Source organism: Bombus pascuorum, chromosome 8, assembly GCF_905332965.1.
Source record: "Bombus pascuorum chromosome 8, iyBomPasc1.1, whole genome shotgun sequence".
Taxonomy (NCBI): Eukaryota; Metazoa; Arthropoda; class Insecta; order Hymenoptera; family Apidae; genus Bombus; species Bombus pascuorum.
This window is the reverse complement of record NC_083495.1, coordinates 14,353,136-14,380,122: the sequence shown is the minus strand read 5'-3', so window position 1 is coordinate 14,380,122 and position 26,987 is coordinate 14,353,136. Positions and strand designations below refer to the sequence as shown.

The 26,987-nt window shown below is 35.3% G+C and overlaps 2 protein-coding genes across 2 annotated transcripts in view; both read right to left on the bottom strand.

The window, feature by feature from the left end:
- The window catches only part of LOC132909870 (rap guanine nucleotide exchange factor 2-like), a 262,500-nt gene extending 238,921 nt beyond the window's left edge, over nucleotides 1-23,579 (bottom strand). The window contains exon 1 of the mRNA XM_060965025.1: nucleotides 23,270-23,579. The gene's annotated coding sequence lies outside the window, so the exon portion shown is untranslated. The remainder of the gene's footprint in view (nucleotides 1-23,269) is intronic.
- A 417-nt stretch (nucleotides 23,580-23,996) lies between these two features.
- Nucleotides 23,997-26,478, bottom strand: LOC132909900 (ubiquitin carboxyl-terminal hydrolase 39). Its single transcript, XM_060965121.1, has 9 exons — nucleotides 26,284-26,478; nucleotides 25,701-25,979; nucleotides 25,450-25,625; nucleotides 25,151-25,376; nucleotides 24,786-25,072; nucleotides 24,585-24,713; nucleotides 24,464-24,525; nucleotides 24,173-24,395; nucleotides 23,997-24,105 (listed from the first exon to the last, which is right to left on the bottom strand). The coding sequence occupies exons 1-9, from the start codon at nucleotides 26,360-26,362 to the stop codon at nucleotides 24,058-24,060; spliced, it is 1,509 nt and encodes a 502-aa protein (XP_060821104.1). The 5' UTR covers nucleotides 26,363-26,478; the 3' UTR covers nucleotides 23,997-24,057.
- Nucleotides 26,479-26,987: the final 509 nt, after the last annotated feature.

The following is a 26,987-nucleotide window of genomic DNA, read 5'->3' as shown; positions in this document are numbered from 1 at the left end:
TACGATAACTTTATTTCTCCTCATCTATGTAGATCTACAGTGGCTTAAAAAGAGAGTCAACTTAGATTTCTTATCCCGTAAAAGTCGAAATAAAACTACCATTGATATCTGCGGTATTCTATTACTTTTCCATACAATTTCCACCTAATCATATCCCGTGTGTATTTCAAAAACTTCACAGCTCGAGATAAGCTCGAAACTTAGAAATATCATGACATATCCTACAATTTCCCCCATCATTTCTATAAACTTTGTTACAAAGTATGATATTCCGAGCAAACTGTATTCCCCAAAATCGATATCAATTACATCCACTTAGTCTAAAATCCCAGTGAAACCTTCATAACCCGTTCCACGCTCCATCAATCAACGAAAAACACCATCTTCAATCTTCAAAAAGAATTAAAATCCAGTTGAAAGAGACGCAACAGCGGAATCGTCTGAAGCTTTCCGCGCTTTTCAGCCACGAAAAGCGAGGTACGAAAAAAAGATAAACGCGGCTTCCTTTCGCGAAAAATACGTATTCGAATGCGGAACAGACGTACGTATAGTCTGACGCCTGTGTAGATACCTCTTCCTTTAATTACTTCCGGGCTCGGAGCGTCATTATTTCGCCGAAGACATTGGCGCGCAGCGACTAACGAAAACGTCTCGGCGCCAACTTTCCTCCGTCGTATGTTACATCCCCTCTTCTTCTGCACCCTCAGCGTCGTCGCTACACCTACGTCGATTCGTCTGGCGACGCAACACAGAGACAATTAACTTTTCCCTACAAAGTGCCAGGTGCGCGAGCCTGGAATTCGATCGCAGAGCAGGTGAGTCGCTCGCGTGCTACTCTCGACGACCTCGCGTGCTCCTATCGAAAGCGACGCGTTATCGATTCGTGTTAAGGGAGGTTCACTGACCATTGTACGTCGAGTCTGGGGCCCGAACTTGCTTCTCGACCCCCGTTCGTTACTAATGTAACATTCTGAATAAATTTAGACCGGCGAACGCTTACACTTCCTGTGTCGTGCTCTGGCTTTCGGATAACGTTACTGTTGCAGGAAGGTGAGAGTTTTCTTCGTTAGTAAGGTAGAAACGTTATCGGAATTTCATGTAATCTTGTATCTCGAAATTATTAATGAATTACCAAGCATTGTTAGAATTATTGTTTTGTTAGGGTTTGGAATTAAAATAGGTACTCTCGAATGTTGTTACAGTCAAGAGAATTTTAATACTGAATTAAAACCTAGAACTTAATATTCGATAAAAATCTCATTGCATGGTAGTGCTATATCTGTACGTTTCGTATAATTAATGCTTTTAATTGTAACGTAGTTTATAATTGATTCTCCTTTAAATCGCTACAACTTCACTGTGTAAGTTCTCTGTTAATATTATACGCATACATAAATTGTTCTTCTTCCCCTTCGCATTAAAATAGCTATTAACGTCGATTAATCGTAAGACAATGCATAAACGCTAAGCCGTAAATCGTAAAGAAAATTGAAAGCTGACAGAAATGTAAATAAAGTTGTATTTTAGTTATAATTGAGACAATCGTTGGATTATTAGATAGATAATTAAATAAAACAGCAAAATGAAAAATTCATGCGTGGAATGTTCAACGATGCGTATAGAGGCCGAGAAATAGCGTGACCAAACGAGCGACCAGCGAAATGATAATTATACAATTATTCCAACAGTTGGAGAATCATTAGGAAATTTACTTGAATAAAGTTCAGCGTTAAACCTTTCAGAAGCTCATCGAGAAATATGAAACAAGCGATCAACGAGAATATCCTCTACTAGATTATATCCCTCGCTTCCTTAGGAACGCATTTTAATTAAACCTATTTTGCGTTGTTAACTCGAGAATCACGATCATTCTGATATTATTACGCATCTTATTGATTGATATTACGGTGGTAAATAATCAGTAACCGTATAGAGTGAATGAACCAGACGTGCTCCATTTATAACTACGAGCGTGCGAAGAAACAAAGTGAAGTGTGCAATAAAGGTGTCGTCGAAAATTTATAGGATCGTCTGCCGTAAACTTTTTGGGCCACGATAAATTGTGTCTAGGGTGTTATCATTTCTACCAACATAGCCGAAAACAGAGGTTAGGTGTTCTACCCTCGCAATCAATTGTCATCAACTGCTTACAGTATATACAAGCCTAACCCAACCATTTTCTTGGTGTTAAGGTAACGGTAAGGGGAAGGGAGTAACGTTTGGAAATTTTTTACCTCAGGAATAAGGAATTTCTAAATTTATATTAATCTTCGTTCCATTAATTCTCCACTGTGAAATTCAAATTTCAGTTCGAGAGCCAAATTAAGCTGGAAAAGTCGCCATCCAATAAGAAAAAATAAATTACCAGCCAAAAAAAAAATTCAACCTCCATCGGCACGAATCGTCGAACGAATTCCGCCGATAATTAATTAATTACGTTCGATTTTCCTCGAATTCGATAATTGTAATTACAAGTTGCCGCGCGTCGTCGACTCAATTAAAAACAGAAGATCAAAGTTCCCACCGAAAAAGTCCATTAACAAACAAAGTGATTAAAACGTTGATGGCACATTTGCACGGGACAACGATACAGACAGAAGGCAGAGAAATTTCAAACATAGCGAGGTGACTCGATTTTTCCCGCTGCACCTGTATCCGCTGCGCGTGTCCTTTGAAGAATTTCATCAGCGATGACATTTCCCCTCCCCCTCTCGTTGCATGTACCGACGATGATTTCGTTTGGAAGGGACCCTGATGTTGCTCACAATCGATCCTTCCACGCTCGATCACGGCTGAATGTCGTGCACGAGCCACCGAGATTTAATGGCACTCCAGAGACTCTTCGACGACCGTTGTTCGAACGACAATGAACCGTGGCGATACGTGGTCGTGCATATTTAGCCGACCACTTCCGGTTCCTCGTGCCACCGACAGGGACACGTCCCTACGAAAACACGTTGCGTGCTACGTGCTTCAAGAACCGCCAGGGAAAGAGCGTTATCCCTTCTCCGTGTCTTTTTCGCTATGCGAATGGGAATATCGCGTGACATTTATTTTCGTATGATGTAATATAAAAATTCTTAATTGTTTCTTATCGTTGCTTGAACTTATATTTTATTTTATGTTTAAAATTGGATAGATATGTGATCGATGGATAGTATTGGTAAGAAGATATAAAAATTTTTGCAAACTAAAGACGGTGTACTCATAAGAAGAGAATGTTATTTAATTAACTGAGAAACGAGGAATCGGTTCTGAGAAATAATTCTCTACCTACGGAATGTCAATGTTAAGTGCCTGGAAATACCGACAAAACCAAGGAACAGTATATTATTCGTTTGTAATAAATGCAACCTTAACATCTAGCAATAATTCATTAACGTAACGTAGTTAAAAATGAAAGTCAGTCGTTCGATTCAAAGATAAAATAATCAACGACCCATGTCTTTGAAATATTCAAGTGGCCGACAAAAATAAATATTTATTACTAAAATGAAGATAGGTGCTAAATATGAATAGGACTGATATAATGAATTTTAAAACTGCACCCTTATAAGGAGCAAAATATACAACTTATCATGCGTTTCTTCCATGAGCTTCACACGAAACAGCGTATATGAGAAACGTAAGGGGTATGAAGGATCGAATCTACTTATACTCATATGAATTTAAAAAGGACATCTGTCGCAAGAACGACAAGCAATATACGTGGAGCAAGCGTGTCGCGGACACAGGTATGGTACGGTTGCACCGTCTCGTAATTAAGCTTCCACCCCCTCTTTTTATGTCAAAGGTGGTGCACGACGGAACTACAGGTGCATAATTAAGATTTCACTCTCTGGTTACGCCTACGATTTTCCAGTCGCGCGGTAACGAGGATTAAATGAACCATGACCGAAAATCCCGTGGAAAGCGGATTTTCATAAACATTTTATTTAACGAATCTCCGCCAAATCCGCGTCGTCGAAATTATTGAAAACCAGGGAACGCGAGAATCCCTGAACAAATATTGCCTTAACGAGAAATACGACCCATAACGAAATTTGAAAATGTTCTGTCTACCGTATACGATACGTATATTCATAAAAATTTTCTACGTTCGGATTACACGTTCCATTGCTTTTTGTTCATTAGCACGTTTCTTCCTATATATAAACAATTTTGGGGAAAATCTTCAACAAATTCAATTTCATTGAACTTTCAAGAACGTTTGGAATTTCGCCCGACAGAAATCGATACGAATTTTTTCCTTGCTTGGCCAATTCACGCGTCGATAGTAAGGGTAGATAAATTCGAAGATGCGAGCTTCCCTCAAGCCTTTTCCTCCCCCCGTGGCAAGATTTAGCAAGGGATCGGAAAATTGCCATGAAATTACTCGAAAATTGATGCAACATGCGCTTAATGCGTGAACGCGTTATCATATCAGCTTCGTCGACGAATCTCCGAGTTTTTCTCCATCATTTTCTCATTTTTTTTATTCTTTTTTTTTATTTTTTGAAGCGATATAGCCATCCGGCATTTTTATCCGCTGATGTAATTCGAGCATACAGCTAACCATCTAGCGGCATAATGAAAGTCTCGATTGAATTTCTTCGATCTGCGTAGAAATTTTTTCGCTGGTTTGCCCATAAAAATTGAATAAATCGAATAAACGAGAAATTTTCACGTGATACGATCGCGAGGTAATGAAATCTAGATGGAAGATTAAATTGGAAATTTTTATATCGTTTAGACGTGGCAGATGTATTTGTTATATCTACATCTTGCTCTCTCGAGTTTCAACTTTATCAGATTTTCTCTGATGCTTTGACTTAACCGTGAATTTATTAAATTGTGTCTTTTCTTATCAAAGATACTGAAATGATTCGTGCAATATTGTGAAAATAGTAACGAACGATCAGTTAGGTTATTGGGTGGAATACGCAAAAGAGATGTTAAGCTTTGCCTCGCAATCCGTAATCTCAAGGTGGAATCAATTATAGTAAACCGAGCTACAATGAAGATTATTCAGATACAAATATTAACGTAGACATAGATGCGGGATCAAAGAGAAAGTTTGTATTAAATCTTCGAAGAAAATCTTTGTATTAAATTCTAAAGCTGATATTATTTTATACTTTAAGCTTATTCCTTATTATCCATAAAACATAGAGCGTTTAGAATACACACAATCTTGTAGTTAGAAAATGAAGTTGACAGCTAGTTATTAATTGTGTGTCTGGTAAGATATTGAATATTTTATTACAGATATATTTCCTTAAATTTTACGTTTAAGATCAACAAGAATCTTGAAACTATATTAAACTAAAATTATATTAAACTCTTAATCTCTTAACTCTCTGTACTTTTTACCATCATAAATATATAATAAAAACTGATATCTCCAACTATAAGAAACTTGAAAATAAAGAAATTGCGAAGTCCTTCTCATGAATTTATATGAAATTATTTGTTAATTATCATGTCGATGGAAAGAAGCATTGAAACGCTTCCCAATTGCAAGGGGCTGAAGTCTCTTCAAACGAAGAGCTATACATTTCGAAGCCCCAAACCGACTCTGAATTGCTTCAATACCTCCTATTCCCCGTTCAACTCCTTCAACTATCTAAAACAATGCTCTCTGACTAATTTTCCGCCTAACAGAGCAGCGAATTAATCCAACGACAGTGAAAATACAATGGTGGCCTCTTTGTCGCTCCTCGGGCTACTTTGCGTTCCTACAACCGGTCGAAGAACCCCGCAGAAATTCCACAGAGGCATTTCGGGTCTGAATTACCTGCAGCGGTTAAAAGCCAGAGAAATTCCGTGCAATCTGCGAGCAGTGAAACGCGACAGAAGAAACGAAGGAGATGATGCGAGCGACGAGAAGTTATGCGAAGCGTGAGACCGGAAGCGATCGAGCGGTACAATTGGCCGGAAGCAAGGACCTCTCGAAGGTGATGTACAGCCCGAAGGTTGAACTGGTTTCGAGGTTTTTCCACGAGTTGTCGATAAACATCGACATTGAATTGAATGGAAACGTCGAGTAACAGTCTACAGCGCATTTTAGTCAAAGTTTAATTAACGGTAAAGTATGGTTCTACGGTTAATCGTTTTAATACAGCGCACAAGGTACAGATATTTCGTCACGAGGCGACGTAATGTCGAACGCAAGAAGCACGTCAGGTGTTTGAAACTTCCGGACATCGCTACGGATGTTTCCATTCAGTTCCAAGCAAAGTTCGATTGGCTACTTATACAGGAAAGGGTACACCACACCGATTTCGTTGCCATGTTCCATGTTTCGAGTAATTTCACTTCTATGTAGAATCTCGGCGTTAGTATCTTTCAACGTTCGGATTAGGTTTAGGTAGGGTTAAATTAGATTTCATTTAGATAATGAATCCAAGGAATAGTTACGATTTGTGTGGTATTTTATAACGCGCCACGACGTATTTAATTACCTTCGATTATTTCTGTGTGCGAAAAAGGTCTAAACCAATATTTTTGTACCTCAACTTCTGTGTTTGTTTCTGTGTCTAGACTCGATTCTTAAAAGCTGTCCCACATATCTATTAACATCGTGGATATTCGTTCGAGAGCACAATTTCACAGGTTGCTAAGTAGTCTCCCAGTTCCAGAGACTGCTCAACGACAGTAGGGCCCTAGGGTTGTGCAACATCGCCTCGCCATTGTACTCCGTGGCACACGACGTTCTGCTACTTTCGCGAGGATTTAGCACGGTTCCACTGGCCAGCGTAAACAACGTCTCGGTGAGCTCGTAACTTGTTAGAAGAATTATATAAATTCTAAAAATAAAACTTCTCGTGGAATGGAGAAAAGTTTGACTTTGCGTATAGGTGTATTAATATCGATAAACAGAAATTATCCATAGTAATAAATTCTTCCAAATTAAGTTAGAAGTTTGAAATAAAGTAGAATTTACGTATAGTATTGATCCTTTTTGTTTTTAGAAAATTGATTTCGGAAATTTACAAAGTTTACGAAGAATATTCTTTCACGCCAGTATTGTCTCTATTTATTCCTTCCATTGTTTCTTAATTACATAAATTAACTGGCTTTAAATGTTTCATTACATTCAAAGAAATCATAGATTAATTATTAAAATATTTTTCTCCTATCATATTGTATAAATATAGATAATTAAAAATTAGAATTTAAAAAGAAAATTACGTTGTATCGTATACAATATATTTATTTGAAAGCCTTAATCGTAATTTGCTTAGCGATACTTCTACAAATCAGCATACGCGTGTACTTATTAGAGTTGTCGCACATGGCCCCGTAATTAAAATACGTTTCAACGAGTGATTTATGCGAACGAGATTGTGACACGTACTTAGACGTAGCACGCGTAGGACTCGTTCCGTTTTCGTAACGAAGTTGAATGGTGGGTGGAAAAATTCGAAGGTTGAATTTCTAAAAGCACTCCTTAAAGAACACGAACGCTTTCTATCTATGTATCGATCACGAAGACTGATCGTAGAAACAATTATTTCTAGTATAACCTTGTTGTTGTAAAATTTTCCATAAATTGTGTCGTGAATTGTTTTACATTTGTACATTCTTTAAAGTTATTTAACGTATTATGTAATTTAAATAAACAACGAAACCTAAATTATGCATTTTTGTGTTGTACGTAAGTATGTGGTTCATTCTTCACACACGAGATCCTCCAATTATTGCACGAGACGAAAACAGATGCGAAAAAAAGTGTAATTAAAATGCCCTACTTGAATAATTTCAATTTACATTCAAACTACAAGATATGTATTTTATAGTACACTATCGAAATCCTACTTATTCTTTATATCTGCTTCGTTTTTCACGTGCGAAATTGCATAATAAAAATAATTGCACAAAGTGGTAGAAGAAATATCGAAAAAGAGACACGATTAACATCGATCCGCAACTTGTACCATTCAACAATTTATTAAAACTATATGTTTTTCTATCTTTAATGATTATTAAAGACAGAATGATTGATCAGTCTTTAAATACCAGTGTTATTTCATCACCTAACATTGCATCACCGATCGAAAGAAACTACTTGAACAAGAAAAGATAAAGTAACAAAACCAGACATACATAAACTTAATTAAACAGTCCTGCCATCCACCAACGAAGATTCTATATTGTTCTCTCTCTCTCTCTCGCCCTCTCTGATTACCAATCAACTCCTCACATACCTACATTGCTTCATTCGCCAAATATTATTCCTCGGTGTATCACTAATTAAAAAGGAACTACCTGAAAGATTTCGAAAAGAGGACAGAGAAAAGCAAGTCATATGCAAACTCATTTAAATAGTTCAGAAACTCTAAATCGTTTCCAAACCACCTAGACCTAGATCCAGGCTTCCCACCCCTAGGTAGACGTCAGTGTGACATATCTAACCGGCGAAACACGCTGGAAACTCATCAGAGAGCGCAAACAGCGTTCCCGATTTTGGTCAGGCAACCACCTGACAGCGGCGGTCAACGTGTGCAATTTAAATAAAACAGTTCACCGAGCCTTTAAAGTCGCAGGTGTAACAACGCAAACGAATATGGTAGCAGATAGAACGAAAGAGGGAGGAGGATCGTAAGGAAGTAACATTAGCTACCGGTACGTAGGAAAAAGTGAGAGAAGGAAAAAGGAGGACGCTCGGATACGAAGGACGGACGTAGGAAAGAGACGGTGAGCGACTAGATACGAGGAGAGAGATAACGGAAGAAGGGGAAGAGCACACGTTAAGACAGGTGGTGCGGATAATAACGTCTAACGGAAAACGTAGGCTGTGGGTCACAATAGTCGCCTCTGTATGCAGCTACGGTTTGTCATCGTGACTTATACACGATGACTCAGAAACGACTGGTCCAGTTTTGAAGGTTTCAACTGGAAATGTTGCATCTGGGCCAAAAAGAAGGTAATTTACGAGCTGAAAACACGTACCGCTTTAGGTATGCTCGGGGAACTAATATTAGAGCAGACGTTGGGAAAAGTTCTTAGGGACATAGATACATATATTAATTTTAAGTTAATAACAGTTGAATTACCATTATTAATAACTATTATTACACATAGTTAATTTATTTTTTGAAGAGCTACACGTGATTGGTATACATGTATATGGATGTAGTATTAATAATTATCTAAAAATTAATTATATAGCTCGATTACCTGTTTTAAAATTACTATTGGTATCATTACTGTCGGTAATAGTTATTATTAAATGTAATATATAGCTCATTTAAGATAGATGCATTTTATTAATTATTTAAAAAGAATAGATAGATGTACACGTGTGTACATCTGAAAGTTGATTAAGAATTTGTTAGGTTACTTGTTAATTAAGAATTAACGCAATTATTATAGCAGGTTCTTCAGAGATGAAACTTCATCTAATAATCTACTATTAGAGTATAAAGTTTAACGAGGAAGAAACTTGAAGTACAAAAGGATAGGTTGCCTCTCGAAATTTACGAGTTTTTCTTCTTGTGAATAAATAATTAACTATTATGATAGTGTCAATAGCTCATTAGCTCGTTGTATGTCATTTATTCTGGAGAAAATTGCTACCATCAACCTTTCACTGACGATTTCGTTACAAGATGATCATAGTCCAGTGACACTATACTCAAGGATTACTTAATATAGCGCAGCGTGCACGAAGCGTGAACACTGATGATGTATTAGACCATTTGATAGAGACAAAAGGCCTGAACGAACATCAACTAGATCGTGACTACGCTATCATTTTCAATAAAGGTCAAACTGGCCCATCATAAATACGATTCAAGTTCTAAAATACGAAATTCTTCGCTTTATTTCTCTAAAATTTACTTATTTTCTGCATCTTAAAGAATTAATAGATTCGAATATCTGTGAAATTCATTACCTTGTAATTCTTTTCTCCAGAAAATTCCTCGATTTTCTACGGAAATAGTTTACCATGACTAAACGAAAAGAAAAAAATTGACGCATCGATTTCCATAATAAATAGGCTTGAATAATTATGTAAGGAACGCAGGTAAGAAGGGAAAAAAACGAAGCGATAGAAAGTGGACCCCGATCACAATCTTTGTTTCGCAGACAAAAGACCGTGGGTCCCAAGGGCTAGAACGCTATCAAGACACCAATTACCACGGTGAAATATTTCAAGTTCCCTATTTTCCGCAAGAAATTACTGAAACGCGACTGTAGAAAAATTCCCACTTCCGTTAGCCTGCCCCTCTAGCCGCGATCTTGCTTCGAGGTAACCCATATGACGAACCACCCATACACGTAGTTCCTTCCTTGCATCTGTACGCTTGCATACATTATGACGTGTGCATACACGTGCACTGAGAAGCCTTTATATCGGATTCACGGAGGGCGGCCTAAAGGGCCGGTGCACGCCATCACCGACAGCCAATCGATCCACTACCTTTCCTTTCGTTCCATCAACCGTTTCTTCGAATAACTCGTCTCTTTTTTACTCCCAGATGGCACATATAAGTCAGATACATAATTTATCGAGCGTGCTATCAAAACTCGGTCTATTCTTAATATTTATGCGTTTTGTTCTTCATACACGAAATCGCATAATAACCGCATACTTAACGCTTCGAACGCTCACGAAAGTAATAAACCTGTAGTAACGTGAATGCGCGCTTAATTTTTAGATAATTTAAATTTATAGATACAATATTTTAATTTCACGCGTTGTCTCTAATCAAATCTATTTAAATTTGTACCTCTAAAGTTCCCTCACGGTCTGGCCGCCAAGGCCTACACCTGACCCGCAATAAACCCAAGGAATCACTATAAACCGAATCTTCTTGGCTTAATTTTTATTCATATAAGTATTTGTTTATGGTTTATGGATGGTAAGTAAGATTAGAACAGTCCTTAGGTTTATTGCACGCTCTTACTAATTACGAAGAAGGCGGATGTTTGTCCAGCGAAATAGCAGGCTTTTCCCATGAACAAGGACACCCATGAGCCACATCCGCAGGAGACTTTCTCCTCGTATTTTATTTATTAACATTGGCTATAACCAATGGGCATCGCGGATCGGTACCCTTACTTTTCTACCGAAAAGTGTGAACAACGAATCCGCGTTTGTTCAAAAGGGCACACCCGCACCGAGCTTTCCTCCTTAGTAGTAGGAGCCGGGTCTATTACTGTTCTGTCCTACCAATCTTCGGGCAGTCAAGTCAACTACTGATCTTCAAATCGTCGGGTATTCAAGTTAACTCAAGAAAACTATTCTTAAGTTAATTCTTAAGTTAATTCTAAAACTATCTTCGGGTAGTCAAATCAAATACTGTTCTTCAACATATCAAAGCGAGTCAAATACTGTTCTATTCTTTCAACATTCGAGTAGTCAACTACTGTACTTTCCGTCATGACCAAGTCAATCAACTCCTGATCCAATAACAGGATATCGTCATCACTACAGTCTACACGAAAACAAGTGTTGTAAGTTATTGTAAATATATATATTACAGAACTGTAGACTATAGTTCTATTACAAAACAAACACCCCTATTATCCCACAAGAAATAAGGGGATCGACCTGTTCGTGGTGTCGATTATTATAACCGTAACGGGAATTTACGACTCCCGTTGACGCGCTACAACGCGATCGCGTCTCGCCGCGAAAAAAAGAACACTCTCAAAGATGCATACATCAGGCATGCAATTTTTAAATTTAAAAAAATGAATGTGCATTGAATATTGTCACGATTGAAAATATCGTATGTATATTTAACAGAGCAATCAGCGTAACGATGAAATTAGTACAGAGACTTTTCTAATTTTATATATTCGTATCTGATATTCGATATTTGTCAGGCATTTTTACACCGTATTTTAATAAACAAATTTAACGTAGATTAAGCTTTCTAATTGTTAAAAAGTCGCTAATCTTCTTCGAAGATACTGGAGGAAATATTCGAAATAAAAATGTCTGTTTAATTTTCTGGCAACGATACAAGTGGTTAAACATTAGTGGATCCTAGTTATTTAACATTTCATAACTCACCACTAATCCAACGTTACAAGCGTAATGTCTCCGTACAAACTTTTACAATAAAATCCTTACGAAACATTCCACCTGCTGTTATGTCTCTCCTGTTATTTATACGCTGTCAAGCGATGTATATTTATGAAGAAAATTTAGTTACCTAGAAATACTAAGAGATCCGACATCGTATAAATTCGTAACAAAGATTTATATTCACAATGGGGAACTACGTACATACATATTCTATATGAAACCCTACGTACGCCTTCCTGTTATTTGCTACACATAGCAAAGAGACTACCGAGAGATGAACAAGATACGTTCTCAAACATAACGAAAAGACGAAAGGAAGTCGTATTATTAGATGTTTTTATAGTAAAAGCAAGCAGAGGCGGCAAATTTTCTTCTGTTTCAGCGAAATTAAAAACTGTTCGACCAACTATTACACATAACTTCTAGAAACGACGTAGTATCAACACTCCAGAGTTTCCAGACTATGAGTTTCGTATTTCGAACCAGCGCAATTGCGTTTCACTCAAATCGTTTAAACATACGTAACAGTTGAAAGATAACGTGTAATTATTATCATCGAACGTTTGCCAGATGGGTTTTTTTTAATGAAAGTAAAATTTCTAATGAAAATCGAATAATATTAAATCATTTCGTAAGTAACGTCATGCTCATATCTATAACTTTAAAATACAAAAATATTATTTCGAAGAATAACGAATCACTGTTGTCATCGAGAACTATTCCTTCCACTTTTTGGTAATTTTTTAATCGAATTGATTAAACGATTCGACGTTACTCGTGAAATAACCTGATAGATAGTATCATTCGCTCCAAAATTTTCCAAATCCCAATTAATTAAACAGTGATAAAAAATAAATATAGGTGGACTTTTAGACGAAATCAGAATTTCGACGAACAAAATTAAAAAATTATTAAAAAGTCTACAAATACTCCAAAAAAGAGAGACATTCTTTATTGTACTAAAGAAAATATCGCATAAATTCTAATTAGACGTTACTTTGGTTATTTTTTAAAATTCTACCATATATCTACTGGCGCAAATTCACTTCCGATTGTTCCTTTACATAACAACCAGAGACAGGAAATTTGACTGTATCACGAGATTTTCGTTCCAAAGAATAAGCACGATCGCTTTTTCGATAGCTGAAACTACATATACACACGCATACAAGTACTCTTATTCCTTGCCACTCAGACCTTTCCATTCCGTGATGTCTCATTCAGACCATTTTCTGTCACGAAAGAAGAAGCCAATCTTCCGCCTTTCTTCTTCGAGGAAGCACTTCCTCGTAACCTCACGAGGATGTCGTGTCATTTATCGATCGTACAGGTGCAAAGCAATTTTAGAGAAAATCGATGCATCTGCAATGTGCACTCGTCAAACGTCTAATAGCATCATCTCGCGCATCATTTATGGAAGAGAATTTGTTATTACCATCGATTCAAAATGCTCAACGCGATACGCGTTTATTTTAAGACTAGCTTTAACGCCGTAATTCCATTAAACGTTAACGTCAAACATTAATAAAAATCAAGTTCTGCTTCCATTTACGTATCTATTAATGCTAATATTCACAGATGTTATAATGAAAATTAAAGATCAATTAAATAATACGCTACCGTTTATAAGTATTAAGTTACTTACTTTGGTCGATTATGGATAGTAATAATATTTGAATTTGACGAAAATGTACGAATTAATGATAAATTAATAATATAATTAAAAGCAGGATCCCTTATTGGTTTGTGAAATTAGCGAATTATAAATTTAAATTACGCGTATTGAAAGACATAAAAATAACGTGTCTTATTATTTACATTTCGATAAAAACATTTCAGTAAGATACCGTTTATAGAAATTCCTTACTGTTACAAAAAAGAAAAAAGTAATACAATTTTTTAACTGTGATATTATTCTTATTAAATATTATAGTATAATTTTATCAGGCAATAGAGTATACTCTCATGCTAGCTCGTCGTTAATTAATTAAACGATTAATTTCTAAAGATATCGCAAAACTAGCGATATTTTTAGCGTGTAACAAATCAGTAATACCTAATCCGTTACTCTGGCAAAAAAGAAGAAAAGGTAAATCTCGCTAAAAAAAGAGCGTTCTTTCAAATATTCTCCCAACATCGCGTGATTCTTGTCATTCATTTCATCGTAATAAGATTAATCTTTCGGGAGCTACTTAATCGTAACTAGAAAAATAAAAGGAAGCCTACCTAAGCCGACAACGCGAGCTCGTTAAAAGAAGAAGTAAAAGAGAAAGAAATCGTAATAACTATCACGAAAGAGGCGCGCTAGAAGCGGCGTGCGATCATCAGAGCCGTTTAACTTTTTAATTAATTGCAATTCCGCCGACCAGATTTCCGCTTGTCGGTGGCGTAGCAACGCATCAGACGACCACAGAAAAAAAAAAACGACGAGAAAAAAGCTAGAAAAAGAAAAACAGTCTCCAGAGAAATCGAGTCATTGGCGGTTGCACCTACACGCTCGACTACGAGGATGCATTTAAATCTCTTTCCATCTCTTGCACTCTGTAAAAGGCAAATACGCGTTAGCACGTTGAAAGAAGAGAGGAAGGATATGTATAGGAGGCAAAGGACCGAGAGAAATGGAGAAACTCTCGAGATTTCACGTCCGAAAGGCGGTAACGACACGGCAACGAACCACCCTGTAATTTTTCTTTTCGTGTCTCCCGGGCAACGAATCATAAACGAGAGAAGCGCCAGACGGCATTGTCTCTTTCTCGTAGTGCATTACGTAAATGAGGGTACACCGTGACCATTGTATTCAATCTGCACGTGTCACGACGGTGTCCTTCCGCTTCTAATCATCGCGTAAAGAAGAGCGCCGAAAGTGTGCGCGTCACGTCGCGTCGGCAGGGCCAACAACGCCCTTACAGCTTTTCCACCTGTCGACTGTTTATTCGCATCATTCTGTTGTTCTCGCTCGAGTGTCTTTTTTGTCGACACACTTTGCCACGATTTTCTTGGCAGAAGTCGTGATAGCGTACAGTTTATTTCAGTTCCTTTTTTTTCTTTTTTTTTTTTTTTTTTTTGCTTTTGGAATCAATTCCTTTCAGGTTATTGGATGATCTTATCTTTTTTATCATTATAGTGAATATATATACATATGTAGGTTGGTGTATATACGTTGCGTGTCACGTAATTGTTTTACAATGCACACGAAATATTCGAACCTTCTTTGTTTCTCCTTATTTTTGTATACGATCTGTTAGGATAATAAAAAATACAACGCGTCTTTTCCTATTTCCATGCAGGTTTGGAATAGATCATTCGAAAAAGTTGATATTCTAGGAATTTTGGAAGTAACAATAGTTCCGAATAAATATAAGTTACGAATGATGTACTTGCTATTTTCCGATAGAGCTTACACAAAGAATAAAATTCTACGACATTTTTATATTTGCTTCTCTGTTTATTTGTCTATATTATTTTAAGAATAAAATACGAGATCTATTGTTCGTATTGTTTCTACATCGTATATTTCTCCCGAAGCGAAGGTCGAAGAATTTAATCGAAGCTTGAAACCACTATTTTTTTTCAGTAATATTATTTCTTGGAAAAAATGACTGTTTCAAGTTGTCGGATAGCGAAGAAGGTGCAGCTACAATACATCGTTAAAATACATATGATTAAGTCATTAGCTTAAATGAGGTTAATCAGTGACAATCGTTAAAACTGAATGAATCACTGCAATACATGTTGCTGTTTGCTGTCGAGCTAAAGAAGAGACGTAATGTCGCTTCAAAAAAATAATATACGGTGCTTTCGTCCTCGAAATTTTTACAATTATTAATTAAAAATTATTTTTCGCCCGAAAACAATTTTTATTTTAGCAAATTATTTATACGTGTTCTGCCCAATTTCTCATATTCTACATAATCTTTTTAATTTATCTCATATTGTATATCTATAATATTTTAAATATTACGTACGTAAAGAAGAAAGATGTTACCAAAGAGATTTTTCCTCGAATTGTATAATTACAACATCCTACTTTATACGTATAAGCGAGGATAAACACTATGTTTTCAACACCTGTACAACTTGTTACAGAATCCCAACGTCGACTTAGAGATTACGCAAACAAGCGACCCGCAGGCCTAACGTACTTGATACGATCTCAGTTTCTTGATTCAAGGTGCCGTTAAACTCTATTATTCATTCTATCGTGCATTCCCATTTTCAGCAAAATGGAAAATTATCTTCGTCAGAAATTTATTCACAGCTTGATGTAATTATTTAAAATTAATATTATTTAGAAAAGATAATTTACAATTATTTGAAGAGATAATAAGTACCATAGCGCGGATTAAGATTCATTTATAACACAATTAACATGATGTAGCATCGAAGAACCGTAAATATTCACACTTCGCTCACGTAAATCAAAGTAAGAATAAATTTCTCGAATTTCACTAACAACCTTTCCCCGTTGTTTCTATCGTCACTTGTTCGCACACTGAAACATCTGTTCAAAGAGTGTGGCTCGTTTAACGTCGCTATTAGCCGAACGAAAACCAATCAGTTTCTCTCTTATGCAAAAACAGCGCGAGGTCTCCATCAAAGAAGAAGTTTTCCTTTTAGACGGTCGTCCTAGATTTCAAAATTTGCGAAAGGCGCTTGTTTGTCCCAGTTTGTGGACGATTCTAGGACGCTAGTCAACTGGGCGAGAAGCATCGTGCAGGTAACATACGCGAATTCCAAATGAATTCGCCGATAGCTATACGGAAAAACGAAACTGCCTTCGAGCGACATTCTTTCGTTCGAAAATCTATCCACCACGTTCCAAAGTTGCCAACGCAATCTCTACTCTCTTCGTGTATAGCGAACTATCTAACAAACTTCGATCTCGATCGTTCGAGAGGAAATAAAGCTGTGTAACTTGGAAAGAAACGAACGAGACGCTCGCAAACGCGTTATTTCGCTATACAGTGGCTTTGAACCTGTTTCTCTTCGTTTCTAATTCTTTTTGTTTCCTTTGAGACACAAGTTTCACGCTATCGATGGATCAACAGTCATGAAAAATGTATTTGTTTCTTTGCAATTGACTAGATTGGAATTTATCTTCAGTTTCTCTATGGATTTCTTATAAGATGAAATGAAATCTTACAAGAATCCTTATAAAGTCTTTCACGAAGTTCTAAGAGTTTTTATCTTTCACTATCCTTTACAAACATGTTCGCCTTCGTTTAATTGAACTTCGATTTATTATATGGTACATTAAGCAACGCGCATTTCTCAAGGGGGATTAATGAAATGATTTCCTGGTTACTTTTGCGCAGCTTCAATTCGCTATTAAGGAAGACGTAAATCCTTTGGCAAATATTGCTTTCTTCTGGCAAAAAGAAAGTGTCAAAAGATCGGGAAGTAGTCGACCACTACAAGCTGTTCCACGTCTGTTGTATCAGAAAACACCGGCCATCGTTAGATTTGTGGATTTAAAGCTGGCAAAACGAGTTTCAACGACGATTAACGCAGTCTAATGCAGCGGCAGCTGATGAGAATGTTCTAACATTTCCATAAATATATCGTAAAGAAATTAATCAAACGTTTAAAATAAGTGTAAATATTTCTAATTAAAAACTGTTCAGCTGCTAAATAGATTAGAGACTTCTTTACAAATTCTGAAGAAGAATCGTTCGTTAAAATCGCTAAAATCATTGCTTCAAAAAATAGTTCTGCGATCATTATAATTTTGTAACATTTAACGGTGCAGTACGCGTGTGTGACTTTGTTATTTAAGCATGGAAGATTCTCTAGATATTAGGTACGATAACATGTGCTTCCTACAATACGTATTCGTATCTTTTCACGAGAACTAAAACGCTTTCAAGGTTTGCATATCGCATACACATAACGTGATTACGTCACAAAGCGTGCAAATTAACGTTCTTAATAGGCAACTTTCGGTTGGAACTGCTATTTCTTGTCCAGGGAATAAAGTACTAACGAAAATTTTCGTTCAAATTTTCGTTATTTCCCTTATCGAGTAATTAACTGCTTTACACTCAGATGGTATAATAACAAAATTACCAAAAATCCTTTAATTCCAATAAAACTTTGAAAGCTTTCTTCGCGAATGAAGGAAAAAACATTCCTTTCGTGGCGAAACTACCAAGAATTTCCTACAAAAACATAAAAACTCTACTACGGCATCATTTCCATTGTGTAAAAATAAAAGAAAAAATTCCTTCGATTAAAGTTATCTACGACATGGTAAAATAATACTTAACGCAAATATTGGTCCAACTTCATAGCAAAATTACTAAAAGCTTCCCTATAAAACTCCAAAGACTCTACTGTAGCGTCACACCTGTTGTACGAAAATCTGCGGAAAATTTCTTCGATCGAACGGTCATTCTCCTTTACGAAACTATATCTAGCACGGATATTTAATACCTCGTGGAATCTACAAACGCGTAACAGAATCACTATGAAATAAGGATATAGTAAAAACACAAAAGGCAGACTCCGTTCGAGTCACGGTCAGGCAGGTGATAATACGGGGTTCTGCGTGGAATTCTAATCGGACCATCGACTTCTAACTGTTCCGAGATACGGAGGAGTTGCTGGGTACTCCGCGGCTCAGAACCTCATAATCTTCGCGCGAACGTGACCAGTGTAACCCAATTCACCGACGACAAACTCCATCGTAGCCTTAATCGTTCGCCTATAGGCAGATGCGTATAGGTGTTACAACGTAACAGCTGGGCACCTGCTGTTCCTCGTGCAGTTTCTTCTCCCTTCTATCTACCTGCACGCAACGACGAGGGTTACGTTCTTTGTGTCACATTATACTCCACATTCAACGACCAACGCAGACCCAGGATGCCACGATGAAGGCAACGACAAAACCCACGACTTTCTCCGACTTGCAGATTTATTTCGCGTGTGAGCGACTTCCTGCGCCGAGGGAAAACAATCGTAGCCTCTTCTCGTAGTGAATCGTCGATGAATGGAGGAAAAGAAGAGATCCCTCGTTTAATACCTACGGGCACCAACTTTCTTTCTGTAATTGCGACTCTCTTATCACACGAGTTTTCCGCCACGATCGCTCGTCCTTTTCTTTCCGCTTGGATTTTTAACTTTCTGCCTTTGGGACTCTCGCTTTGATATAGAAAGTTTTCGGTTGTGGATCAGATTGTGGTTCTTCTTGGGTCAGGTTCGATGTAAGAGTCGAGGTATAATATTTTATGATTTTTTAGACTGAAAATAGCCATTTATACTTTCATATATATCGTTCTTAAACCGAAGGTTCTTGACTCTTTGCTATTCTAGTTTGAACTTGGTTTCACGTAGGAAATTTCCACTTGCAAATCGATCTTGAACAAAATATTTTCACAGACTATTTTACGCTGTTATAGTCTTGAAATAGCATCTTCCTTGTATTTTAATATCTTACACATACTTGGATTGCAAATCTTTAACTTTCACGGTTTCGTATTGCACTTGCTCTTGTGGATCTTTGTCTAACTCGGCTCAAGATGTGTATCAAATATTCTTGTATAATATTTTACGCTCTTATACACGTATAATTAAACTGGGAATGTTACGCGTACGAAACATTGAACTTTAATAAATTACTAATTAACTAACCGATGAATGTATTTGTTTTCGATCTGATCGAAACCGATCTCCAGTTGTAGTACACTATGCCTTCTTTACAAAATCACGAGATATGTGTTTCTATGATGAATAATTGATGAAGAAACAATTTTTCTCGCGGGATAAAAAGAATTTAATCTTGAAAGAGTTAGGAAGCAATAGGATAAATATAATTTAGATTTAAGAAACATCGTATCGAGAAGAAGTATCCTGTTTCCCTTGAAATTTTATGCGTTCAATAATTCATTATTTCGAATTAATGTATTATACAATGTGCTTCAAGAGCCATATCCACTAATACAGAGTAAAATACACGATATTTCCTGTTCTTCGATACTGAATGGATTACGCGTAGATATCTCGATACGCGTGTATGGAAACGTGTTAAACGATCTCGCCTAACTTACAGAAGAAAAAAGGCTATATGCCCTTAGGCGACTGAATACTCGACAGTGATGTCAGTATCCTAATAAGCTTAAGATTCAAGTCGGTAAAAACATGCTAAGCTACTACATACTTAACATCTTCCATCACAACCAAAAATACGATCGCTCTGCTTAATTATCCAGAAACGAGAAGATACCTTTATCTAATCGACTTCATTATGGACTTAAAAACTCGGAAAGAAGGTCACTAAATACCATTCCGATTATGTATTCATAGATTAGCCATCGATGCTTCCAAATTAGAACTATCACCTTGTTTTGCATCAGAATGCTACAGAATATCGATGGACAAATGTAATAATATTCCTTGTCCAAAAGTTGGTGTAAATCTAATTTCCAGGGAAATAAATTAAAACTAGTTTCATTGAAAAGCTAATATTTTCTCTTCGCTATCACTAGTAATCATTAGAAAATTTTGTTAATATTAATTAATACAAAGGCAAAAATATTTAGTGTAAGTGATATCTATATATAAATCCACCCTCGTAAGAACTATCAAAATCCAATTTATTTTCAATGCCGTACTAAAATCTAAAGAAAAAAATTTAGGAATTTTTTCCAAAAATACAGATTATCTAAAAAGCAACAGATTTATCTCACTCTTAAAAAGAGAGAAGTTACACTTTTGAAACATAATAATATAACGCAACGAAGAAGCAATAAATTAAATCACTCCAATAAAAAAAAAAAAAAAGAAAAGCATAAAAGATATAACTTAGAAAAAACGAAGCTGGCACCCCGCTGGGGGTAGCCGCCCACATGCTATATTTATTTTTATTTTATTTTTTTTTACTACCAATGAGATATAACACTTTACCAAATGTCCTTCAGGACAAATTGTAAAACCCAAAATAAAATAAAAAAAAAAAAACCAATAAAATTAAGATTTATAAAAAAAATGTACAAACTCTTCTCAAAAATATCAATAAAATTTCCTATAAGAATAGTAAACTGATGAGAGAGAGAGAGAGAGAGAGAGAGAAGAAAGAAACGTTCCAAATATCAACACACTTTTCGAACTGAATAAAATAGTGCGTGGAAGAAACAATGAACTAGGTGTGTTACGAGTACGCATATTCGAACAGCTTCGACAGGAAGCATTTGACAACGCACTCCTGTATCCTCAATCGATATTTAAGTGCCTCAAGGATGTTTCTCGTAGATGAATACAACCATGATCTCCATCCTTGACACGTTTTTACGTGCATGAGCGGATCGCGGGGAAGTACGCGAACTTAAAAAGCGACATGAGAGAAGAACGGACGCGTTTCTTGCTCTTCTCTCTACATATGCGGCTCTAACAAAATACGGGGACGTTGAAATATTAGGCATAGCAGAACGTGAGCGTCAGGGGAAGATCTTAAAGCGAAACGGTGCATCATACGATATGTATTTCTGCTTAATACACTACCCACGTTTAAAACATTCCACAGTCATGTCGTTGACATCCTCTGCAGTTCCAGAATTTCCCATCCAGTCCTTTGGTTTACATATACGCGAGGAAAACCGCGCAATTCCTGCCCTTTGTTACCAACTGCCAATTATCGTCGCGACTTTTGCCCCTTCTTTTGACTTGTCGTTCATTTTTCGAAATATACCCCATCTTCATGACGATGAATAACACTATATGGTATTCTTCGTACCAATTTCTTTACCTACTCTAATTGGTTGTATTTGTATTCGATGTAACAATCCATTTTTTAATTAGTAAATTAACAACATTCCACGATAAAATTATTACTAATGGTTCGTATAAACGTTTCTTATCTCCTTTTCTGTACCAAATTCGAATATCGATTAAATGTTTAATTCGTAAAATAAATATCTTTTCTAACAAAGAAATCTAGAATCATATTTACAGCAGACATACTTGCTATATCGTAAATTTCCTTCAAAATATAAAATATTTTTAAATATCTGCATCTTTGTCAAAATACTAGGTATTAATCGTCAATGTGTACAAAGATCTCGGACGCCATCTTTCTTTCCCGCCCACATTAATCTCTTTATCTTAAAACTCTACCTAATTTACAAATACACAAAAAATAATCAACATTAAACATATTTTATGTCCGTAGTAACATAGATACTACCTGTGGTATGTAAAAACGCAAAATTGAGAAAAATGGCAATCTCACATACATAATACGCGACGCCGATGACGTACGTTCAATATGTCATCGAAGATCCTCTCATACGCGGAAACTGGTTTACGCGATGCAACGATTACCAAGCGAGATGCTAGGAATCCGAAACTCGCAGCTTCTTCGAGAGTCAACGTACCTCCCCTCTTTTTAACCGAGGAACGTTCAAACTCGCTCCTCCGCCACGGAGGCCACGCAATCAGACAGTTTTTTTGAGGTTCGCATGAAACAGGTATTCGGGGCGGTTACTGGAAGGTAGCACGTATTGCCAACACGCCGACACAAATTGGAATAATCGTGGTCAATGTGTACAAGAATAACCGAGCCATAAGAGAATTAGCATCGAAACGTTAGTCCCGCGTTTTTATCCCGCTTCAATTTTCCGAATCTTCCACATGTTGATAGTGAAATAAGTTTCTACGCGTTTGTATACAAAACAATCTTAGGCTATGGTTAGAATGAATGCGTATTCGAATTAACTCAGTACATCAAAACAATCACATATGTATAAACAGTGGCTATAAAGAGTATTCGTACTATTTTACTTATTATACTATTTATGTATGTATCATTTATTAGCACTTTCATATGATTACGAGAATTTCATACTATGAAAATGAAATGTAGAATCTGATAAGAAAAGACGCTGCGTTGGAAAATAAAAGTAGTCGCAGTAAATTCTTATTAGTGTATGCATTTCGGTTTGTAGATGTTCCACTCGTCAGAACACCAGATAGTTTCTTCAAATACGCATCCACTGTATAACCATACGCGGGAACGCTTTAAAGGTGATAGAGATTCTCAAGTGTCGGTAACACAAAATATTACAAAACCGTTACCGCTAACAAACTATTACAATCTTCGAGAGTTCTTAAACATACATCCTATCTTCCAATAATTATGTCTCACGAATATTTGTAAATCTAAGTATCTTGTAAACTATGTAACTCGTGCGCGAGGGACCTTAAAGAACTTTTTCAAACAAAGTTTTTATGGAAACAAGAAAGGATACTCACCGTTCGAGCAAACGTCGATCCCACCAGCAATAATCCACGTGCTGAGAACACACAAGCCAACACAATGTATGTACACACAGAAAAAAAATCACTCGCGACAATCGACTATATGACTAGGAAGAGAGAAACGTCAGTATCACTAACGCGTTTGGATACGATATACGAAAAAAACGTTGTCCCGGTACACTACGAATAAAAGAAAAAAAAGCACGACGGAAAGAACGATGAAAAAACCGCGAACCGTAGAAAACGTTCGCTCATGACCGTCTCGCGTGGCCGGCTGTGACTCTACTCCGGTTCGCTTTGGCTTCGGCGCGACACTCCGATCCCCACCAAACCCGATTCTCCCCACCGATCGTCACGACTCTACTTCCAGTTTGTACTTCCGATCTTCTCGGCAAAGTTCGGCAGCTTTCGACACGATCGGCGGCCCGTAGGGTTAAACGCTATACATATATATGTAAAAAGGATTTAGCGATCACAATTTTCTTTTTACTAAATTTGAATTTACGATAATCTTATTAATAAAATGATTGACACGAGAAAATCTAGTAAATGTTTAATTTAGGTATAACTTTTAACAAACTATCTGCAATTTTGAAATATAGAAATTATTACAAATTGTAGTGAATTATTTCATGTACTGTATTTTTATGTCACTTTTTAAGTTTATTATATTATTTATTATCTTTGATTTATTAGGGATATTATGAAGTAAAAAATAAGGTAAAGTGGAAAATTGAAATATTTTATTTATAAAATTACGTCTATCATATCGTTCTTTTGCTTTAATTGTTGCCATTTTCCGAATATACATCATTTTTTAGCTCATAAATCTGAAAAAAGAGAAAAAATGTGTATATTTTCACTCTATTATTCAAAATATTCGTTATTAATACATACTTGTATATATGCTTCGGTTAATGTTATCATTTGTGGCAAAATTTGAGTTACATGTAAATCCTGCAACTCGTACCACTGACCAGTTGCTCTATGTAAAATGTGAACTCTATACGTTCCTTGACCAGGTTCACCATCGTGAACTATATTTGCTACTAAATCATATGTTGTAAATGGATGTCTTTGTTTTACTTCAGGTGTTAAAATATCTCCAAAATCTACATTTCTGAAAGCAGTATATATTTTTAAGTTCTTTCACATTGTTACATGATAATATTATTAAAAATTACTTACTTAACCGGGAAATTAACTATGGTGGGATTTTTTTCTACAAAGAATGTGTTTTTTGTAAACCTCTGTAAAAAAATAAAATAAAAGATTAACATATAATATTAATACGCCATTATATACTTACTTTTATATAAAGTATGAGATAAGGAGGAAGTTCTGTTATTTCAAATCTCTTCATAAAATTTTCTTTATATGTTTTGTACTCTTTTTCAGTTACAGCATTAAATTTATTCAATAATGTGTACAAATTGACCTATAATAAAAAAAAAAAAAAAAATAAGTTTTCTGATACTGTGATGATCAAAGTTTACAATTCGATACTTACTTGAGGAATAATATTTTCAGTAAATTGGTCTTTGAAAAGAGGTGGTGGTGGGAGATCGCATGTCAAATATAAAAATGGGCTTTCTGTTACAGTTTCGCCATATTCCACCGTATGAAGTAATTCGCTTCTTTGACTTTCATCCAATTCAAGTGGTGGTATTTTTCGTGTATATATCCGCATATGACCCAAAAACGTTTTATACACTATACTAGAATCACGCTTTTTTGTACCATTTAACGCTAAATGGAGGGCATTTAAAAACCATGAAAGAAAGTCGATTGGATCACCTGAAAATTTTATTTTCAATATATAAAAGTTATTAATAAAAAAGTAATTTACTTGTTGCAATATAATTTTATTTGTACCCTGTTCAGTAAATTGAAATCTCTTTTTACTCCATAAAACAACAGCTTGTAACATTTCGTGTGGACTAACATGAGCTTTGAAATTACGTGGATTCCATAATTTTCTCATTAATTCACCAAATCGTTGAACTAAAAGATAAGAAGAATCTCCAGGTGGCCTTTTGACATGAGAATAATTAGATTCTCTTAAGAAAAAATCTCTTAAAGGTGTAACATGAGAAAGTGCCTAAAATATTGAACTTTTATAATTATATCACAAGATAGAATTAAAAAAATTTTAATATTTCAAACTGACTTACTTGTAAAATAACATTACAATAATCATTTGCTTTAATATTATTCATTCCCACAATACCAGGAGAATATAGCGATCCATCTATGGCTCTTGATAATTTATCACTTTTATCTAATTGTGCAATTTGTGCTTTATCAAATGTTGGATTTAAAACATATTTTATGTCATCCAATGATGAATCTGAGTAACAGTTACTTATTAAGAAATATCATCATCTTTTGATAAAAACAAAATAGTCAAATAATATTTTCTTACCAATTATTTCATAGTTGTCAGGTAAACAATAAAATTTTAATGTATGTAGATTTAAAAAAACATGATGACTTTCAGCTACACTATGTGTGTATGCATGAGTGTTTGTACCTCTACCTTGAAAATACTTTCCACATACAAGACAAGCATATACATTAATTTTTGACAATGATACTGAACATAGTTTTTCAAAATCAAAGTCTAAAAATTGACGATTTATTGTATCTAAATAAGGGCACAATCGTGGAGCTTCTGAATTTGTTTTTATAATTTTAGCTTTTTCTGTAATTAGAAAAAATAATCGTAATGTATTTTAATTGTTTTTAGGTTAGAAACTATATTTTTAAAAAACTACATATTCTGAAATGATTAAATTTATTTAACGTAAGGCCAAGTCCATAAATGCTAAAATAATGTATATTTTTACTTAGAATAGGTTCAATCAAGCTAATTAAAATAAAGCTGATTAAAATTATCACCTAACCTTAAAATTCAAGTATGTAAACAATAAACTTATGACATTTTATAATAGGTACTTAAAGTAAATAATAATTAATTCATGCAGGAAATAATCAAAAATACTCACTGGCAATTTCTTCATCTAAATTATTTCGTTCTATCAATAATTTTCTTTTTTGTTGATTCCCTGATTTACTTGTCGCCATTTTTATTAGCAGTTCAAATAAATCATTTTTATATAGCGATATATTCGTAAATGAGTAATAAATGAATACTACTATGTAAAAATCATTAATAAAAACTAACGTTTGCAAACATCATAGAAATTGGCATATATTTAACTTACAACGTAATTAAAAAATAAAATGGCGTTGATAATTTTACTTTGTTTTATTATATTTAAATAAAGAGCTAATAAAAACATAGATTTATATCATACACATAACTATGTTAATACATTTTCTTTATTTCTCTTTACAAAATATTTCAATATTTAATATAATATTAAAAAAAATATTTAATGTATTCTCCCTCATTTAAAAGATTATTAGTATATCTTAGTTTTAATAAATTAATAAAACTATATATTTAAAATCAAATTTTAAATAAATACTTTTTTAAATCAAGAAACTTTTTCCATAATGAAGCAGTATTAATAAGGTTATGTATAAATTAATGAATTATCAACTATATAATAATTTCTTAAAATACGATATGTATAAAGATCCTTGTTTTTAGCATTATTGCAGATGCCTATAAATTAGTTAAATTTATTGAAATAAGTATCATTCAAGAATGCAATTGTAAATGAATTCGATATTCGATAGCTCG

Coding starts and splice junctions, on each gene's coding strand:
- LOC132909900 (XM_060965121.1), bottom strand. CDS start 26,362: ATGGCGACAAGTAAATCAGGGAATCAACAAAAAAGAAAATTATTGATA. Junction 25,980..26,283: donor TTTAGATGAAGAAATTGCCA/GTGAGTATTTTT, acceptor TTCTAATTACAG/AAAAAGCTAAAATTATAAAA. Junction 25,073..25,150: donor ATTTCAATTTACTGAACAGG/GTACAAATAAAA, acceptor TAAAATTTTCAG/GTGATCCAATCGACTTTCTT.